The sequence below is a fragment of the Pan paniscus genome, chromosome 3, assembly GCF_029289425.2.
Source record: "Pan paniscus chromosome 3, NHGRI_mPanPan1-v2.0_pri, whole genome shotgun sequence".
Lineage (NCBI taxonomy): Eukaryota > Metazoa > Chordata > Mammalia > Primates > Hominidae > Pan > Pan paniscus.
Window position 1 is genome coordinate 8661398 of NC_073252.2, and position 20734 is coordinate 8682131.

The 20734-nt window shown below is 55.0% G+C and overlaps 1 protein-coding gene and 1 pseudogene across 5 annotated transcripts in view; one reads left to right on the top strand and one right to left on the bottom strand.

Annotated features, from left to right (window-relative positions):
- Positions 1-20734, bottom strand: part of ACOX3 (acyl-CoA oxidase 3, pristanoyl) — an 85284-nt gene that overhangs the window by 19378 nt on the left and 45172 nt on the right. For all 5 annotated transcript variants that reach the window (XR_010111907.1, XR_008625081.2, XR_008625080.2 and 2 more), the window contains exons 10-15: positions 19953-20075; positions 17677-17797; positions 14970-15092; positions 14531-14644; positions 6834-6949; positions 479-653 (exon numbers count right to left, since the gene is read on the bottom strand). Coding sequence is in view for 2 of the 5 variants with exons in the window: in XM_003816442.5 (XP_003816490.1) it covers positions 479-653; positions 6834-6949; positions 14531-14644; positions 14970-15092; positions 17677-17797; positions 19953-20075 (772 nt within the window). In the remaining 3 variants the exon portion in view is untranslated. The remainder of the gene's footprint in view (positions 1-478; positions 654-6833; positions 6950-14530; positions 14645-14969; positions 15093-17676; positions 17798-19952; positions 20076-20734) is intronic.
- Positions 18359-18468, top strand: LOC134730330 (5S ribosomal RNA; annotated as a pseudogene).

The window sequence follows — 20734 nt, forward strand, 5'->3', positions numbered from 1 at the left end:
CAGCCATTGGGAAAAACCACCTAAAAAGACTTCCTGGGGGGCAACAATGAACAAAAAGTTGACAAACTTTGATTTACCCTATTCCCACCAATCCTCCAGGAATCAGCCCCAGCACCCCCTCCTCCAGGAAGCCTTCCAGTGTTCCCAAGTCTAGGCACTCCTGGCTCGTGTCTGTCTGTGCCTTATGGGACCTAGGGGGTGGGCTTCTGCTCTCTGCAGAGCCCGGCAGGCTGCCTGGCATGAGGCGGCCTTCTGGAAGCGTTCTCTGAACCGAACCCCAACTGAAAGAAAAATTGGGTCTCTCGGCGCCACCCTGACGCTGCTCTGCCCCATATGCTTCTCATCTGTCCACAGCGCCATCCGCCGTGCTCAGTAAGTCCCGTGGAAGGAGGACGATGGTGCAGGAAGCAGCTTCCTAGATACATCAGGGGGGCCCTGACTCTGGGGAGGACAGCAAGCCCGCAGTCAGAAGCCTCACCTCGGTAGAGCAGGGCCGTGTGGCGGCTCAGGGACCACAGGGCGTACAGAGCACTGAGCCGCCCCAGCACGGCCCGCAGCGAGGGCGGCACGCAAGGCTGGTGCACGTGCTCGTGGAACCTCTGGACCACCGTGAGCTCCACGAAGGCCAGCGCCAACGGACGGCCGTGGGACACCTGGAACACAGGACGGCACCGTGAGGACCGTGAGGACCGTGAGGGTCCCAGCCCCGCCCAGATTCCCGGTGGAGGAAGTTCTCAGGAAACACGAACGCGGGTCTGCGTTCCCGTGCATGTCCTAGGACAGTAACATAAGGTGAGGCAGCGCACAGATGCGGCGCAGCACGAGACATGTTTCCAGAACACAATGGAAAAGGCCTATGAAGATGGAGCTGGGACTGCTCTGGCTCCACCGACGCCCTGCAAGGCCTCAGTCTCAGCTCAGCTCCCGTCTGGGACTGGGGTTGGCACCGGCACTGCATACGGAGCCTGGAGCCGGCCTCGGGATGCTCTGCGGCTATAGCGTGGGCGCCCACCAGGAGGCCCCCAAGGGCCCAGGACCTGGCTTCTTCCACACGGGAAGACACAGAGGAGCTGGAGGGGCTTGTCAAGCTCCTCCCTGAGCTCAGAATTGACTTCACTTCTCCAAAGGAACTGCCACCCCGTCCTCCAAAGCCTCCAAAGCAGGCTTCTCTCCCTCTCCCCCTGCTGTACGGCCCCCGCAGGCTCTGCTGCTCCCATCTTTATGTCCATGAGTGCCCCATGTTTAGCTCCCACTTGTACATGTGAACATGCAGCATTTGATTTTCTGTTGCTGCGTTAGTCTGCTGAGGATAATGGCGTGCAGCTGCATCCATGTTGCTGCAAAAGACTTGACTGTTCGTAGTGATGGCTGCACGGTATCCCACGGTGTCTATGTACCCCATTTTCTTTATCCAGTCCACCGCTGATGGGCACCTGCGTTGATTCCACATTTTTGCTATTGTGAATAGCGCTGCGATGGACATACAGGTACATGTGTCTGGCTGGCAGGATGACTGCTTTTCTTTGGGGTGTATACCCAGTAATGGGATCACTGGGTCGAGGGGAAGGGCAACTCTTAGCTCTCTGAGAAATTGCCAAGCTGCCCTCCATGGTGGCTGAACGAATCTGCGTTCCCACCAACCGTGTATCTGTGTCACTCTTCTCTACAGCCTCACCAGCATCTGTTATTTTTCTTTTTTAATGAATATCAAAAACATTTGCTGATAATCATCAACTTCACTTATTAGCCTTTCTTTCCTTGTCTCCCATTTATCATCTTACCAGATTTTTTAAATTAGGAAAACAACACACACATTGCTTGACTTGTTAGGATGAGCAGGTGCTACTTTAAAAAAAAAAAAAAAATCCAGCTAAGTGATGAAATATGGTGTATGGGGGACTGATGGCTGCAGGAGGACCCGGCTGCATGCCTGGCCTATGACGCTGCTATGACGCTGCCCCAAATCTTCCCAGAACACAGCAGGATGAAGCACACGGCAGCAGGGTCTCCAGTCACAAAGCCAGTGTTCTCCAGGGCCCTGCTGGGATCAGGAGCCTCGGGAAAACAGAAACCGGGAGAAGCGCCTTTCCCGCTCTGCTTCGTGCCAGCCTGACTGGTCCTGTCCCAAGACCCCCGCTGGGCCCTGCACGCTCCTGGGTGGGCCGTCCTGTCGGTGCCAGGAAGGCCCGTCCTGCTCCCTGCTGTCTGAGCATGGAGCATGCCAGCCTGGGGCCTTGGGGCTTCCTGCCCTCTCCTGATCTCACATGCGCTATAGCCCTGGGCCTTGGTTTTGGAGTGAGGGCTGGTGGCAGGATCTGGACTTGCTCTGGGGCAGTGGGGACTGCCTGACAGACCCCAGCTAGCACTAGCACCCAAATTTCCCAGAGCCCTGCCGAATGAGGTGGGGCAGCCCTCAGGCTCCCACCTGAGGCCTCTGGCAGGAGGCTAATACAGGCCTGTGGGGTAGCTGACAGGTGTGGTGCTGCAGCTCCAGGCCTCAGCCCTTCCTCCTTCCACCTTCCATGAAACAAGCGGGTGACGGCACCTGCACCCCCGTAGGCTGCTCCTGTGTCCACGAGAACACGATAATTCCATTGAATCCTGCCCACACCCCAAAACGTGCTCCCACACCACGAGGGCCTCTCCTCTCGCCATGGGTCCTCTGCGAACCCAGAGATGAGGCCAATCCCAGCAGGGCCCAGGCACGGAGAGGCCGTCCTTGAACCGAATCTGAGTGAGCCCTGTGCTCCGCACCACTCTCCCCCTCGCCTGCACAGTTGCTGTGTTAGACCGGCGCTGCTTCAGTGTTTTTCCATGAAAGTGACACAGCTTGATACAGCGATGGCACAGGCCAGACATGCTGCAGGGGCCAGAAAGACAGCCCCTCCTGGAACCTCGCTGCTGTCAAATAATGCATCGCGAGTGCCAGTGAGTTTCGAAACACAGCATCACTCGGCTCTGCAGCTCTGCGCGTGAGCAAAAGGCGTCATGGCTCCAAGCCTCAGCGTTGTCTCCTGCGTGGTGCTGCTGGGGTCAGGGCGGCCCTCTCACAGGAAGCGCCAGCGATGGCAGCTCTATTGTACTCAACGGCATCTCAGTCCCCAGGATTTGCCTGCATGATACTGCGTTGTTCTTCCAGGAAAGGTCCACGTAAGGCCAGCAGTCACCGGGGGGGACACAGGCTCTGGGGATGGGCTCCCTAAACAGTGTCTGCCATGGCAACCAGCAGAGCTGACCACAGCATTAACCAAGGTGGGCTGGGGCCCAGGAAGCATCCCATGCGGTATGGACTCCGGCGACCCGGGGGGACAGTAATGCCTCAGGTGCAGTCCCTCCCCCACGGACAAAGTGTCCCCACAGCTACGGTTAGGGCTGGCGCACTCCAGCCGAGAGTGCTCACGGCACCCAGACACATCCGGGAGCCCCACTGCCCCCACCAGCTGCCCCCTAGACAGGGCGGGGCTGGGCTCTGCTCTAGGGGGATCTTCTGGACCACCTCAGCTGCCCCTCCAGAGCTGCCAAACTGTCCCCAGCTAGGACTGTGACAGGCACTTCTCAGGCTCGATGCAGCTAAGGTCAGCTGTCCGTAAACCTTCAGCACAGGAGAGAGGAGAGGGTCCCAGTCTGGTACACTCTGGTTGGTGAAGTACATTTTAAGAGGCAACGCATACTTCAGGCAAAAAAACAAACCCCAAACTGTCAAAATTAAGACTGCAGCCACACAGCCTGGGGAAAGGGTTGGACTCTGTGACAGCTGGCCCGGGTGCAATCCTGGCCCCGGCACGGGTGAGCTGGGGGACCTTGGGCATTTCTCTTGGCCTCAACTTCCTTCACTCCCAAAGTAGACAACATGAAACGACCCAGGTACAGAATCCAGCATGTGGCTCAGGGAGAACAAATGTCCTCGTCCTTGTCCGCCTTCTGATGTGCAAATCCCTGAAGGAAACCTCGAGCCCTTGTGGCAGGGGTTGGTCCCAGGCTGGAGGCAGGCTGCGGGGACGCCACCACCCATCTTTTGTATCTACTGGCTGTTGAACATGTAAAGGTGTCACTCAGCCAAAAAATGAGAGAAATGCATTTTTAAAGACCTTTCTGTGCATGCCTGGCTTACAGTGGGTAAATGGTGGATAGCAGTTACTGGCAGGAGCCAGAAAATATTTAAAAGTTAATAAATTTTCTCCACCAGGTCAAAGAGTAAGCACACTTTTAACAAAAATGGTCAGTAACCTTCCCAAAGGACACAGCCATCACCCTCTCCATGAATGGTGCTGCTGCCCGAGCCCAGCCTGATGCCTGTGGAAGTGTGGCTTTGACCTGCAGTTCCTGGCCCTGGCTCCAGGTCAGTGGCTGCTGGGGCTGGTTTCCGACCAGGCTGGCATCTATCTGAAGGAATTCCTTCCTTCCTGGGGGTGTTCTCCGTCGGCGACATGTTACGTGGGCTTCCACAGGCTGCTGTGTGTCTTCTGATTTTGTTTAGAGCATCTTTTGCAATGCAGAAATGCTGAACCTTTATGCAGCCAAATCCGATGGTTTTTTTAACAGCTTCCAGTTCCCATCTTCCTGAAAAGGCTGGTCTAGGCTGAGGCTTTCCTGGCATGCCGTATTGCAGGGGAAGGGGCTGCGTCTCCCCTGGGCCCCCGTAGCATCCAGCCCAGGGCCCCAGGGGCTCTCAGCTATCACAAATGTCCCCTGCTCTTAAAAGCTCCGTGACCCGGAGCAGGTCTGGAACACGAAGCCCTGCCCTGGCAACTGTTTTCCTTCCAAGGCCTTGGGGCTGGTGTCTGTGGGTGTCTGTCAGCTCCACAGCTCAGCCCAGGGTCACCGTCTTAGCCGGATCAGAACCCAGGACCCCTCCTGGCCTCTGCCGCAGCCCTCCGTGAAATTCTGCTACGAAGTTCTCGAAGGAAAAGCTACAGGTGAGGAGGGGTTTCTCAGCAGCTGAGCCACACACTCGGGGTGTTGTGGGGTCACACATGCCAGGTCCCCAGCATAGATCGGGGCTGGAAGGGGGTGCTAAGGACCTACCAGGCAGTTCTAAGAGACACAGGTGTTGTTAGGAAGGGGGTCCTTTTGTGCCCCCCGTCTCTGGGGGTCTTGTTTCATAACTCTTTGGAGAATCTCTATTCCATTAAAAAAATGTTTTCTTTCTTTTCTGAGACAGGGTCTTGCTCTGTTGCCCGTGCTGGAGTGCAGTGATGTGATCACGGCCTACTGCAGCCTCAACCTCCTGGGCTCAAGCGATCTTCCTGCCTCAGCCTCCTAAAGTGGCATTACAGACATGTGCCAGTGCAGCAGCCTATTCCACCTTAACGCAAGGATGTGGCCTGCAGAGGAGGGAGCAGTGGAAGCTGACAGGCATCCACTGGTTTCTGAATGACCCAACCTGCTGTGTATCACCCAGGGTGGGTAAACAAGGCGGCCTGTTCTGGAAGGGTCACTTCAAGCTTTGGTCACCATGGCCCTAAACTACAAGTTTTACTGACCCTGGCCACCTGCTGACTTCATTTATTTTCAGTTATAAATTCAATATGGGTTTCTTTTTTTTTTTTGAGATGGAGTCTTGCTCTGTCGCCCAGGCTGGAGTGCAGGGGTGCAATCTCGGCTCTCTGCAACCTCCACCTTCCAGGTTCAAGCGACTCTCCTGCCTCAGCCTCCCAAGTAGCTGGGACTACAGGCGCATGACACCATGCCTGGCCAATTTTTTGTATTTTTAGGAGACACCAGGTTTCACCATATTAGCCAGGATGGTCTTGATCTCCTGACCTTGTAATCCACCCATCTCAGCCTCCCAAAGTGCTGGGATTACAGGCGTGAGCCACTGCACCTGGCCCAATCTGGGTTTCTTTGAGCTTGACAGGAGCCCATCCTTCCTGCCTTCTCTCCTCATCCCAGGGCAGGTGTGTCCAGCAGGTTCCTAGAGGCGCTGGCCTGAGGGGCAGGGCTGCCCCCCAGCAGCAGGCTGTGGGGTGCTGGGCCTTCCCAGAGACAGGCAGACGTGGACCTGGGTCCCCATAGCGGCTTCATTACTGAAGGTGACCCATAACCTCATGAACCGACGCTAGGGAGAAGGGGTGACAGCAGCTCTCTCCGTATCCACGGCCTCCCTGCCCAACACTCATGGCCTGAGTCTCCCCACAGCTACGGTTAGGGCTGGCGCACTCCAGCCAAGAGTGCTCATGGCACCCACAGACACATCCGGGAGCCCTACTGCCCCCACCGGCTGCCCCCTAGACAGGGTGGGGGCTGGGCTCTGCTCTAGGGCAGACAGCTGGGACAGGGCTGGAAGGTTCCTGGCATGACAAGGTGTTTTATAACAGGCTATTTTTTCCCTGTGGCTTCCTGGAACATGAGAGACAGCCCTGTCCAAGTGTGAGAACCAAAGCGCTTTCCAAGGCCAATGATGACCCACTCACCATTGCCACCCCAGCCCCTCGGGAAGGCGAGAGCAACTTGTGGAAAACCAAGCAGGGCGCTGGCATCACTGACACGAGTCAGGAGGGAGTGCTCTGAGTGCCCGCAATGGTGTCCCCGCCACTCTGTGCATCCAAGGCTCTCACAACCCAGAGCTTCACCGCTCTGGTTTACGGGCTGGGAACCGTCAGGCACGGTAAATGTAACATCCATGACCTCCCCAGCCCAGCAAGACAGGTGCCGCCATCCCTGTGTTACAGAGGAGCTGAGCAAGCAGCAAAGTCATCAAGTCATCTGCCCAAGGTCACGGGAGCTCGGGGTCTGGGGCCTGAATTGCCAGGATGTTCAAACTCCCAGGGACACAACGGCCGGGGAATTAAGAGCAAATAATATAAAAGGGAATTTTGAAAACAAATACGTACCTGGCATTTGTTCCTTGCTTCAAAGTCACTGCTTCCTGATCTTTTCTCTTGGTTTAATTTTTGATAAGTCTCTCGGAGCAGGTAGCAAACCAGCCACTTGTATGCTGCCAGGGCGACTTCGGAATGAGAAACAGAAGGAGAAAAAGTAACAATAGAGAACACAGCATTTGTCACAACTCACCCCCAGGGACAAGGCCCTGCCAGCATCCTGCAGGTACCAGGTTGTCTTCATTGACGAGCAAGTGTATGGGGTGGGTCTGATTTTATAGGTAGGGAAACTGAGGCACAGGGAGGGCACCTGCCCAGGGCCCCCCTGGCTGGAGGCACTTCCTGGCTCAGCCCAGGGCTGTCCTGAGTTCTACACTGTTCCAGCAACCTGGAGGCCACAGGAACACGGTGCCGCCGCTAGAGTGGGCCCTCGAGTGGGACGGCTGCACGTTCTCGCACGCACCAGGCTCAGTCTGTGTGAAGCGTGGTGCTGCCTCCGCAGCATCAGCCAGGACTGCATGGGCAGCAGGACAACTGGCCGGCGGTGGCACCCAGTGGCGAGAGGAAGGGGTGCTTCCGTTCGCCTCCCCCTGCCTGGCCCTTGGACCTCACCGCATGCTGGAGCTGTGGAACTGGGGACTGACATGGTGGGGGAGGGGGGAACCTAAGGCCTCGCCCCTGGCGCGGCCCCTCCCACAAAGCTCAAAAGGGCAGGAGGGAGCAGATGTTGCAGACAGGGAGGCCCCGGGGTGGGGTGTCAGGCAGGACAGCTGGAGACCCCTCTTCGTCCTCCCCTTCCCCTGGCAGTGGTGCCCACATCTGCGGGGCCCCCCACAGCACAGCCAGAGCTGGCCTCCCACAGTACTCCGTATGGACCAGGCGTGGTCCTGAGACCCCACCAGGCTGTACTGCTACTACCCCACTGATGAGGACATGGGCCCAGGGACCCAGGTACATGGCGAGCATGTGAGGGAGGGGTGCAGACCAGCCACATGTGGAGGCCACGCTCACACCCACCCCCTGCCCAGGCACAGAGGGCCTGGCGCCCAGACACGAGGCGCCTCCAGGCTGCAGGGGCCTTCTGCCTGGCAGCCGGTCTTGCTCAGAGATCCCAGGCAGGAGAATGGGGATCAGCCACGCTGAGTCTGAGCCCAAAGGCTGAACTCAGGGGGGCTTGGGATTTCCTTCTATGTCACACAGCCCAGGTCACTGGGAAGAAAATACCCAACGTTGCTGGGCGCAGTGGCTCACACCTGTAATCCCAGCACTTTGGGAGGCCGAGGCGGGCGGATCACGAGGTCAGGAGATCGAGACCATCTTGGCTAACACGGTGAAACCCCGTCTCTACTAAAAATACAAAAAATTAGCCGGGCGCAGTGGCAGGCGCCTGTAGTCCCAGCTACTCGGGAGGCTGAGGCAGGAGAATGGCGTGAACCCGGGAGGTGGAGTTGCAGTGAGCTGAGATCGTGCCACTGCACTCCAGCCTGGGCGACAGAGCGAGACTCCATCTCAAAAAAAAAAAAAAAAAAAAAGAAAATACCCAACGTTGCAGTTCCTGCCACAGCACACCCGACTGCTTTCGGCTGTTACATCTGTTCACCCTCACGGCATAACTGAGAAGCCCGTCACAAACCAGAGCAGGCCGTTTCCCAGGCTCACATGTCAGGCGGCTTGCCGGAGGTCTCAGCTCCCCAGAGGGAGTGGGACTGAAAGACGGGTGCTGCTGACCCCGCAGGCAGGGCGCAGGCAGGGTTGGGCGGAGGCTTCCTCCATGCAGGCATCTTCAGGGAGCCAAGGCTCCCCTCGCCAAGTCCTGCCAGGCATGGGGCGCTGAATGGTGGCCCCAACTGACCCCCACAGCTGTGAATGTGACCTTTGTTGGGAAGAGGGTCTTTGCAGATGTTATGAAGTTGAGGTATTGAGGTGAGGTCATCAGGGACTCCTGGACTAGGATGGATTCTAAATCCAATGACACGTGTCCTTACAAGATGCAGAGACAGCAAAGTCACAGAGGAGACAAAGGCCAGCATGATGCAGCCACAGCCAAGGACTCCTGGAGCTGCCAGGAGCCTGGGCGGGAAGAGCCCCCCGACCCTGAGAGGGAGACGGGTAGCCCTGCCCCATCCTGACTTGGGGTTTCTGCCTCTGCACCAAGAGAGTCACTGACTGCTGTCTTCAGTGCCCAGGCCGTGGCCCTCTGCTGCTGGCAGGCTGCCCAGGGGTCATCCTTGAGCCTCACATGCTACCCTTCAGGACTTTACTGGAAAACTCAGGTCCATTTTGCAACCATTGCTGAGGGGAGGCCCTTGTGACCACCGCCTGTTCCTAAAGGCTCTGCAACATCCCAAGCTCTCCCCAGCAGGGCAGATGGTCACGAACAGCAAGGAAAGGTAGACGCTGTACAGTTGTGCTTTCCATGACTTATTTACACAGCAACAAAACCAAGGAAACGGTCTGGCCAGAAACCACTTGTGCAAATTCCTTCTGACCACACCAGAGGCCCCCGTGTCCCACCACGCATCAGCCATGGCTGGGCTTCCCTCCCAGCCTGTCCTGGCCATTCCCAAACACTGCCCCAGGAGGTGTCCCTCTGCGGTGGACACTTCACGGCAGTTACCCGAGTTTTCCAATCTGTCTCTGCAACCAGAATTAACCCATGAGGCGTCATGTCAACGGCCAGTTAGACTGTGCTGTGGGCTTCAAGTGAGAGGGACGCTTGAGAAATGAGTTATGTTTGCACTGTGTTTTTTCCTTACACTCTACTTTTGGTTCTTGGTTTTTCGTGAAAAAATAAATCATGTCAGTCTGATGTGTTCACGTGCAGGGGAGAAGATCCCCAAAAAGCACATGAAAGCAAACAATGAAAGGTGGGTGTTGTGTGTGTCATTTTCAGAGTTAATTTGGAAGTGAAAAAGTATCGCTGAAACAAACTAGGCAGGAAAACGGGCACTGACGGGCAGTGAATTCTTTTGCTCGGAATGTGGCTGCTGGCAGCCTGAGGACACACCCAGCGTCAACAACCTCTGTCCTCAAGACTCTCCCAGAATCCTGGGTCACCACGGCCTTTCCATGTGCCTCACACCAGACGGACTCTCGAAGGTGCCCCCAGCCGCCCTGTGCACCCAATGACGGCCCCTCGATCTGCCCCCTCCCCAGCTGGGGCTCTGTCCTTGACCCCATGGTGAGCTCTTCGCATGCACTGCCTGCCTTTCGGGTCTCGGTTTCCTCTCCCATCTCTGGGTCCAGTCCCCTCTGCGTCAGCATCAGAGCACTCCTAACTCAGATTCTGACCCAGGCAAGCCCTGGAAAGCAAGGCCTGGACGGCGGCCCCAACTCCCCAGCCAGATCACAGGCCCGGGTCTGACCATGCCCGCCGCTCTGGTGCTCCTGAATGGCCGGTGCTCCCCAAAAGCACAACGCACGGACCCTCTGAGACACCCTCAGGTGCCAGTTTTGTGGGAGACATTCCCTGACCCACCAAGGCAGACCTCACCTGCATCTGTTGTTTCCAAGGAAGTGTTCAGGACTGTGGCCCCCCACACACAGCAGCCCCCCACCGAGGGCATGGCCTGGCCCCTGCCAGGTGGCATGGGGTGACCGCATTCCCTCCCCACTGTCTCGCAGAAGGAAAACAGGCTCAGAGAGATTAAAGCCTAGCTCAAGGTCACAGCGGGGGGCAGTGCTGACCCAATAGCCTGTGCTCCCACCCTCTGGGAGCACTGTCTGCACCACGAACCCCACTGCTCACCTCATATGACCCCACTGCCCACCTCACATGACCTCACCATGCACTCCACGTGACCTCACCGCTCACCCCACGTGACTCCACCGCACACCTGTGACCTCACTGCTCACCTCACATGACCTCACTGTGCACTCCGCGTGACCTCACCACTCACCCCATGTGACCCCACTGCTCACACATGACCCTATGTCACCTCTGGCCCACATCCCATGACCTTGCAGTCCACAAATACACACGTGTCCGAGTAGTGAACACTGTAACTGCTTACTACGAATGCATATGAGCCAGCTAAACAACAGGGCCCACTGCAGGAAGCAACAGCACAGGCCCCCAAGGCACAGGGCTGTGACACTCAGCTCAGTGCAAAAATGCCTGTGCAAAAATCAGAGGAACTCAACAGAAAACCCAGCCTCCCCTACCCAAGTCAGAATCGGAACCCCTGAAGGACCCGCCATTGGCTTGGCAAATCCTCCACCCTTCCTCACAGGCAAGCGCAACCCTGGAAGAGGCCTGTGTCTCTCCAATCCTGCAGAGCCTGAGGGCCCCACATCACTTCAACAGCTTTTACCAAAGATCCACATGACGCAGGCTGCAGTCAGCCCTGAGACCTGGGATCTGTGACCAAATGCCCTTGAGACAATGGGGCTGGCAGAACCCACAAGCTTCCCTGCGGCGTGAGGGATAATGGCGGTCTCTGTCCCATACCACTTTGAACAAGTGAAAGCCATTTGCCTTTGTTACTCCGGAAAATGTTTTCACTTTGTTGCATCTTGTAAATATTAGAGCAGTTGCAGAAAAGCAGATGACTTTGGTGTCTTTCCCGATGATGGAGAGACTGTAAAATTGCTTTTGCTTTCAGTCTCAGGGGAAGGGGAGGGAAGAGCAGAGCGTGATGGGCACATGGAGAAGCTGGCTGTCCCATTTATGTTTTGATTTTATTAATATAAGGAGTGATGGTTTTAGGAAAAAGGTATTGGTTGGGTTGAAGTTACCACAATGATTAGGTCATTTTCTAGTTCTTTCTGTGGCAACATTTGGGAAGCTTAGAAAGTGACTTGCGGCCGGGCGTGGTGGCTCCTGCCTGTGATCCCAGCACTTCGGGAGGCCAAGGTGGACGCATCACGAGGTCAGGATATCGAGACCATCCTGCCTAACACGGTGAAACTCCGTCTCTACTAAAAATACAAAAAATTAGCCGGGTGTGGTTGTGGGCTCCTGTAGTCCCAGCTACTCCGGAGGCTGAGGCAGGAGAATGGCGAGAACCTGGGAGGTGGAGCTTGCAGTGAGTCGAGATCACGCCACTGCACTCCAGCCTGGGCGACAGAGCGAGACTCCGTCTCAAAAAAAAAAAGAAAGTGACTTGCAAACATCAGAAATAGGTCATCAAACGTGTCCCCGTTTCCCACTGGCACCCAAAAAGGCAGGCTGAGATCTGCACGGTTAGTTACCGTCAGAAGCTGTAACCCAGCGCAGTGACCACGAGAAAGCAAGCAGTGATGCAGACGCTTCCTGATGACGATGCTGACGCTTCCTGATGACAATGCTGACGGTGCGGGCAGGGGAAGGCGCCGGGAAGCCGGACCGGCCCAGGCTCCACACTGGCTTCGGCCACGGCTGTTGTCCTGTTCTTTGCCGTGTGAACAAGGAAGTAGCCTGCAGGGCTGGAGACGGACAAGGACACACGCTCGGGGGCTGCTATCACATCCACGGCGTCGGTCCTGACGGCCGGAACGCGTCCTCCATGTGTGCCTGTCCCCTGCATGAGGGAGGCCAGTGCTCCCTCCTCCCGAGGATCCAGGGGCCTCCCAGAACCCCAGGGGAGCCTCACATTCTGGTCTCCTGAATGCAAAGCCAGGAGCGTCCTCCATCTCCAAATCCCCGCTCTATCTGCCCAGTTGAACGTGTGGCACCTCGAGGGCGGTTCCTGTCCAAACTCTGTGGCTGCCGAGCTGAGCACTCATGTGGCGCCAAGTGCTGCACTAAGTGCTTTACGTGCATGAACTCAGTCCACGGTACAAACACCTTATGAAGGGGGTACCATCCCCGTCCCCGTGCTGCAGATGAGGAAACTGAGGCAGGAAGGCTGAGGGACTTGCTGTAGGTTCCACGGCCGGCAGGAGGAGGGACCGGGATCAACCCCAGCAGCCTGGCGGGAGCTGACGTCTCTCTCACTCAGGAAGGTGGGCTACTCTTCCACGTCTCGGGTGTCACGGGAGCAGTCAGTTTCTACCTGGCCCGCCGGGACAGGGCATCGGGACCCCTCTCGGCCCTTCTCTTCTGCACAAATAGGTGCTTTGGTGGCAAAGTGAAGACATTCACTAAATACTGCTGAGTGAGGCGATGGCGAGATGGAGGCGTCGCTGCGGCTTTGAGCTGTTCTCTGTAATACGCAGCTTTACAGACGGGGGCTGTGGTGGGAGGAAGGCATTTGACAGGGACATGGGTGGCATGGAGGTAGGGGCAGCTCCAGCCCTGCTCTTTCTGTCAAATCTCACCCAGACCACTGGGCAAGAAGCATCCAGGAGCAGTAACGAGAGATCCCGAGCTTTGCGGTCCCACAGGCTTGGGTTTGAATCCTCGCTCTGCCCCTCCCTGCGCCCAGGCAGCTGGCACCAAGGAAGCCTTCAGGAGTGCCCTGTAGGACACGCAGAGCTCGGCCGGGTGCTTCTGTGTGTGGGCGCAGGGCAGGCCCCCTCGCCTGTCCCAGCCGCCTCTCACCTCCATTTCCACAGAGCAGCCAGAGTGGCCTTTTCCCATGAGGAACATTTTTAAAAATATGAATCATCAAAACAAACAGCACACCCCTTTCCACCGGGCCTCTTGCGCTCACCTCCCGTCATTCACAGCAGGGGAACGAGATGAACGCTCACATCGAGATGAGCTCGGCATGGGCTGGGCCCTGCTGCCTCCTCCTCCTGACACACCCGTCCATCGGGGGTCCCCATGGCTGCCCCCGCCTTTCACTGACCTCAATTCAAAGGCCAAGGCCCCTGCAAGGTGGTCACCAGCCACGCTCCACCTCACCAGCCAGGATCACTGCTTTGCAGAATTCCTGCTGCCCTAAGACTGAGGCCTTGGGATGTTTCTGTGTCTGCTGGTCTAGACTGTAAAGTCCCATGAGGGCAGGCACAGGTTCTCCATCATGCTGGCCGTCAGCCCCAGAACTGCAGAGTGAGCACGTAACGAGCACGTGCAGAATTAACCCAGGAACGCGAGAGCAGCTGCTCTCCGGAGAGGGATCCCCTGTCAGGATCCAGCGCAGTCTACAGGGAAGCTGCTTTGCTTTCGATGCTGCCAGCACGGCCAGGTGCCTCATTCCCAGCTCTCGCTCCCACCTCTCTAAGCCACAGACCCCATGTGGGTGAGGCGGAGCCTGCAGCAGCTCCCATGACACACCTGCAGGAGGCTGTCCGTGGCCAGCTCTGTGCGGGGCCCTGGGAGGAGGCCCCACCCCAACCACCGCACCCACAGGAGATGAGCCTGTGCCACAGGGGCCGAGTGAAGGAGGTGCGGGAGATGCACCAGGGCGGGAAGGGACATCTGCTGTTTGGGGAGTCGGCAGGGCCTGGGAGTGGGGAAGACTGACAGGTGAGGTGGCTGGGAGGGCCCAGGGACAGCAGCAGCCCAGGCACCAGGGCAGAGGGCAGAGGCTGCTTAGTGGACAGAGACCAGGCCAGGTGGCCTCTCACGCCCTTTATCCTATGGGAGGGGAAGGCAAGAGGCAAGGTATAAGGTGGCAAGTGGGCATCCTTCAATTCATCTGTGGAGTCAGCGCCTAACTCGGCGTCAGGCACAAAGAGATAGTCCATGATCCAGCCCAGGACAAGCTGCATGCGGGGCCTCCCACCACCACTGCTGCCCCGGCTGGAACTGCCAAGGGTCCCCTCACCGAGGCACGGTGCGTTTCCTGGTGGGAATGACAGGAAGTCAGGAGGCCAGGGGAGCCCTCCACCTGTGTGTTTACCTGCAGAGTCCAAGCAGTCGGCAACACTGGAGACCTCAAACTTCTGGTCAAGGATGCCGGGACAGGCGTCCAGAAAGTCCACTGACTTCAGCGGACTGCGGAAGCAAGCTCCATCTAGGACACACATTCCAGTGACTTTGGTGGAAGACAGGAACCCAAACCATTGGGAACCCCAAGCTGGGGGCACCCCGAAGCACAAACAGTGTCCAGAGGACCCGACGGCCACAGACCCACAGGCGAGGGTCTGGGTCTCAAGGACCCTCCCCACCCCAGCCTTTGCCCATGCCTTGGGGAGTTGGTTGGCACTATCTAATAACATTTCTTTCCTTCTGCAAACCTCGGATGCATTCACAGAACAGCTGAATCAGTGAGGCCAGGAGAACTCACCCCCGCCCCAGTTGGGTTCCAGCGCCCCCACCAATGTGCAGCAGAGCCTCACCCTGGACCTGGTGTGCCAGGAGGCCCAGCAAATAGTTGCTTGTCTGCTGCAGCAGGATGTTGTTGTCACCTTCGTATGTGCAGTTGGGATCGTTGTCATCTCTAAGGACACCCAACCGGTTCACTGCAACGAAGCCACAATAGTACCATCATTTAAGACGCATATTTGAGAAGCAGCCTGTCACTATGTGAGAATTTAAAAAGCCCTAAGAGGCTGGGTGCGGTGGCTCACATCTGTAATGGCAGCACTTTGGGGGGCCGAGGCGGGTGGATCACTTGAAGCCAGGTGTTCAAGACCAGCCTGGCCAACATGGTGAAACCCACCTCTACTAAAAATACAAAAATAGCCAGGTGTGGTGGTGTGTGCCTGTAATCTCAGCTACTCGGGAGGCTGAGGCAGGAGAATCGCTTGAGCCTGGGAGGCGGAGGTTGCAGTGAGCCGAGATTGTGCAACTGCACTCCAGCCTGGGTGACAGAGCAAGACCCTGTCTCAACAACAACAACAAAAAGCCATGAGTTTGAGACCAGCTTGGGCAACACAGTGAGACCCTATCTCTATAAAAAATGAAAAAAAAAATTAGCTGGGCATAGTGGCACGCACCTTTAGTCCCAGCTACCCAGGAGGCTGAGGTGGGAGGATTGCTTAAGAGCCCAGGCATTTGAGGTGAAAGTAAGCCATGGTCATGCCACTGTACTCCAGCCTCGGGGACAGGGCAAGACTCTGACCAAAAAAAAAAAAAAAGCCCTGAACTCAGCTTGACCAGACACAAAGAACTGCCACCTGTGCTTCATATCCCAGGTCCAGCTCCTCACTGCTGTCAGCAAGCCCTGCAGAGCCTCCCCTGGCATGGGGTCGCTGATAGGAGGGACCCATCTCAGCGAGCTGATGCCCCCAGGGCTGCCCTTCTTCCGTCCATAACTGAATGAACTCTTCTTTTAACACAGGAAATTTCAAGCTAACTTTTTTTTGTCTTTCCTATCAGTTAGCTGGATGCCTTCACATATGTTGTCAGGCTTGCTTTCCAGACCCTCACACACTTGAGCCTGCCTACTCTGATGGAAAGTGTTCTCTGAATGTGAGGCTGGGATGGGCCTAGCAGGAAGGGAGTGGAGCTGACTTCTCACACTCATGTACTGTGACTGATGGATCCTGAGAGCATGAAAGGAGTCCTATTGCAGCCATACTGCCAACAGGCTTGTGATTAGCCTTGTGAACACCTAGAACACCTGATTTTCTCCTGACTTGCTGTCAAATCATGTCACGAGCTTCCTGCCACATAACAGGTTGGCCACTGAACAAGAGCTGGGAGAGGCCTCAGCAGAAACATTTGCAATTGATTTTCTAAACCTAGATGGAGCCTCGGTCGTATTGGTCTCAATCCCAGCATATGTATATGTATGTGTATATGTATATGTATATGTATATGTATATGTATATGTATATGTATATGATTAATCTTGATTCCATCGTCTTTGTTGTCTGCAGTACTGCAAGATTCAATTTCCTTATTCAACTATTTATAGAATCCCGATGAGTTACAAAGACAAAAACTACTAAGGGCATTGCGCAGAGGACAAAGCATGCAAATGAGTAACCTGTGTACAGCCATGGCTACCCACATGTCAGTAAGTGACAAAGACAGATTGTGGTGGGAGTGAGGGGCCACGTTGCTAACAGCCCATGCTGGAACAGGTGCGAGTTAGAACTGCAGTGGTGGGCGGATGATCGCTGAAAGTGTGTGTGTAGTTCTAGATAGAGCATCACAAAAACTCTCACAAACTTGGCAAGGACCAAGTGCTCCTGGAGGGCAAGAGAGTTTTGCTGATGCTGTGGCTGTTTTGAGTGTGTACATGGCCTTCTTTGAGCAACCAGTTTTTGCCAGTTAATTATTTAAGATTAGCACACGGGAAGTTTTGCAGGTAAGCTGTAAATAATGCTGATGATAATTCTAATAATAACAGCATTAGCAAATAAAAAAGTCATTGGGCACGCACTACATGCCAGATACCATGCTTACACTTCATACGTGGTAATTCACTTAATTCTGGCAAGAACCTATGTTGTGGGTACACTATTATCACCCCCACTTTAAAAATAAGAAAACTGAGCACAGTGAGGTTAAGCAACCTGCCCACAGTTACCAGGCTGTTAGATGGAGCCAGGACTCAATCCCAGGCAAGCTGGTGGCCTCTGCTCTTAACCACATAACAGCTGCCTCAGTCATCATCAATGCCAATATAACTAACTCTTTATCTAAGTGTAAGAATTTTCTATTCAAACAAAACATGGTGCTAGTTTACTACCAAGCTGTTAACCAAATAGTTAAAATTCAAATGAGCAGATCAGCTGCTCTCTGCCTATATTTTGGCCAAGAAGCATCAGGCATCTGAAAGCAGTGGGATCTATCTAGGGCAGGGGTTGGCAAACTTGTTCTGCAATGGACCAGAGAGTAAATATTTTCAGCTCTGTAAGCCACATGGTCTCTGTCACAGCTGCGATTACTCATCTCTGCCCTTGCAGTGCGAAAACAGCTGCAGGAAATGTGCAAATGAACGGGGGTGGCTGGCTGTGTTCCAATAAAACTTTATTTGCAAAAACAGGTGGCAGGCTGGATTTGGTCCTCAGGCCGCAGTCTGCCGACCCCTGGTCTAGAGTCAAACAGCAGGGCTAAGGACAGGAAACCACCATGCGCTTCTCCAAAACCTACTGGCCAGATAGCCGTGTCCTCCACACGCCTCCCGGCATTCCTGAATTCCTTGCTGGGTGGTCCATGAGGCCAGGGGCTTGCTGGCCGATGCCAGGGCGTGGATCTCACGTCCAAGCTCTGCCTTTGGGTGAGGGAATCCAACAAGAACAGGTGAAAAGAGACTTTTGACACCAAAAAGTCATAAGTCAGCAATAACATCAAACCACCATATCACCTCTAGTCTAATACAAGACATCCCGAAAATGACAGAAGAGGAAACCTAATTGTAATTAGAAATGAAAAAGGGTCTTTATCCAAGTATGGGTACACTGTGGTACGCTCATACCATTTCACAACAATGAAAACACAGCTCTACACAGCAAATAGCTCTCAGGGCCCTAACACGGGTCCCAGAAGCAAACTGCAGAAGAATGTGCGTCATGGCCCACTTTATATAAAGTTCACAAACGTCAAAGTGAATGACACACCATGGAAGGTTGCAATTGTTTGCAGCGAAACCATGAAGAAAGGCCAGGGAACCAGACCCAGCACCGCAGACAGTGCTCGCTCCCAGGACAGGGAAGGGCCGGGACCAGTCCATTCCCAGAAGGCTGCAAGCGCCTCGGTAACTGATGGTCTGCTCTGTGTGGGGGCTCACCGTGCCTCCCTCAGGCCTAACATGTTTTATTGAGACTCCTTTGCTGTCCATGGCCACACTACCCTGAATGAGCCTGATCTCGTGAAGTTAAGCAGGGTCGGGCCTGGTTAGTACTTGGATGGGAGACCGCCTGGGAATACCAGGTGCTGCAGGCTTTTTTTTAAGGGAAAAAAAAAAAAAAAAAAAAAGAAGACTCCTTTGCTTCTGCTTGATATCTAATGATGAAAACTTAAGAGGCTGGGCCAGGCACAGTGGCTCACGCCTGTAATGCCAGCACTTTGAGAGGCCGAGGCGGGCAGATCAGTTGAGCTCAGGAGTCTGAGAACAGCCTGGGCAACATGGTGACACCCTGTCTCTACTGAAAAATACAAAAAATTAGCCAGGTGTGGTGGCGGGCACCTGTAGTCCCAGCTACTCTGGGAGGCTGAGGCAAGAGAATTGCTTGAACCCAGGAGGCAGAAATTGCAGTGAGCCAAGATCGCACCACTGCACTCCAGCCTGGGCAACAGAGCGAGACTCCATCTCAAAAACAAACAAACAAACAAACAAACAAAAACCTAAGAGACTGATTCAGGGTAAAAGAAGAATTTTTACTTTTAAAAAAGAAAGACATTAAAAAGGAAAAACAATTAAGAGGAAGACACACACACACACACACACACACACACACACACACACACGCATGCTAAGTCCAGTGACCCATTTTATGAGTGTTTTCAACTTCACATAAGGGGCTGAGCTGAGGCCCTCCTCTGCCTGGGTTAAACCACTGAGTTTCAGAAAGAATCAGCCCGGTCACCCTTTACAACATTATTCACAGGAGAACAATGCGAGTGTCAGCTGGCAAAAGCTCCACTGACTCACGCTCCCGGGAAAACACAGGCTTAACCCCTTCAGTGGTCAGAAGCGCTCCCTCCTCAGGCCTCCAGGCCTGGGGTTTGCTCTGCCATCAATCCTGCAGGTCATCCCTTCGCCATCATCTGCCGTGAATGTGGACACCGATAATATTTCAAGATATGCTAATTAGATACAGGCTTTTTCTGATGTTGTACATAACAGCAATCTGTGGCGTTTCTCCTCTGCTTTCAAACACGGTTATTTCTTTTGATTCACATTTCACTCTTGCTCAGGAGGCAGCAGGAGGGACAACGGAAAATCAGTTCATAATCATCTACAAAGAAATCTGTTCCCGATGTCTCTTTATGCCGAGGCTGATCTCGGGATTTGCACGCTCGTTTCTGGCACAAATCCTCTGACTGTCAACTCAAATCCAGTCAGTGGGATTCAGACCTTTGTGCAGCTGTTTACAAAAGGCTCAGAACCATGAAATCCACTGAGGGGCGGGTAATGTGGATTTTGCAAAACCGTCATGTTCTCAAAAGGAGACCAACAGCTGAACTCACAGACTGGAACCGGGAGTTGTGTCAGCACATCCTTGAGAGGCAGGAGTGTGGACGCGTGCCCAGCCCGTTCAATCGTAGCAGAGGCCGAGAGCTCCGAGTGGATGGGAACAACTGGAGGAATGCTCTGTCCTCGCAAATCAAAGGACTGATTTTGCTTTGAAATGAAGGCTGAATCTATGCTGCTCCAACCGTGTGAGATTTAAACGATGCTGCTGAGGAAGGAGACACCACCTCACCTGTCTGGCGCTGCGGTCTCCTGATGCAAGTCCTCGCTGGAGCTCCACCAGGTCCAGGAAGAGCGACTTGGAGAAGTGGTCTAAGGCGTAGACAGCTGCCAGATATGGAAGCAAGCGCCATTGCTAGAACAGACAAGACACCTGTGTGAAAACATCATGGTTCCCATGAAGGGCAGCCCATCCCAGGGACCATGAAAGCCAGTGCAGGGAGAGGCCGTCAGGGCCACGCACCCACTAGTGCTGAAGGTCTCCACATGTCTTCCCGGCACATCAGAAAGCCTTCACCCTGACACGCTCTCAACTCAGCCAGTTTGGCTTTCACCCATAGCCCTTGACGGACAAGCTCAAACGCAATTCGCTAAACGGCTGCTATTCACAGCTGTCCCATCAAAGTCACTACAGAACAAAGTGCCAGTCTATCTGTGAATTAAGAAGGCAGCACTGCTAGGGGCCAACTCCCCGGCACACGGACTGACTGGTTGACAGCATGTGCCTCATGAGCCTGTGAGGATGAGGCCGTCACCCTGGGACAGATGGGAAAGCTGAGGCCCACACAGAGCTGGCAGCCCCTCGAAAGGCTGAGTGCATGTCTTTTTCACTTTGTCTGAAACAGGATAGGGTCCACCTATTGTTGGATGGGGGGGTGGGTGGGTGGGTGGATGGATGCATGGATGGTGGGTGGTGGGTAGGTGGATGTGTGGGTGGGTGGATGGATGAATCCGTAGATGGGTAGATGGATGGGCGGGTGGATGCGTGGACAGGAGGGGGGATGCGTGGACAGG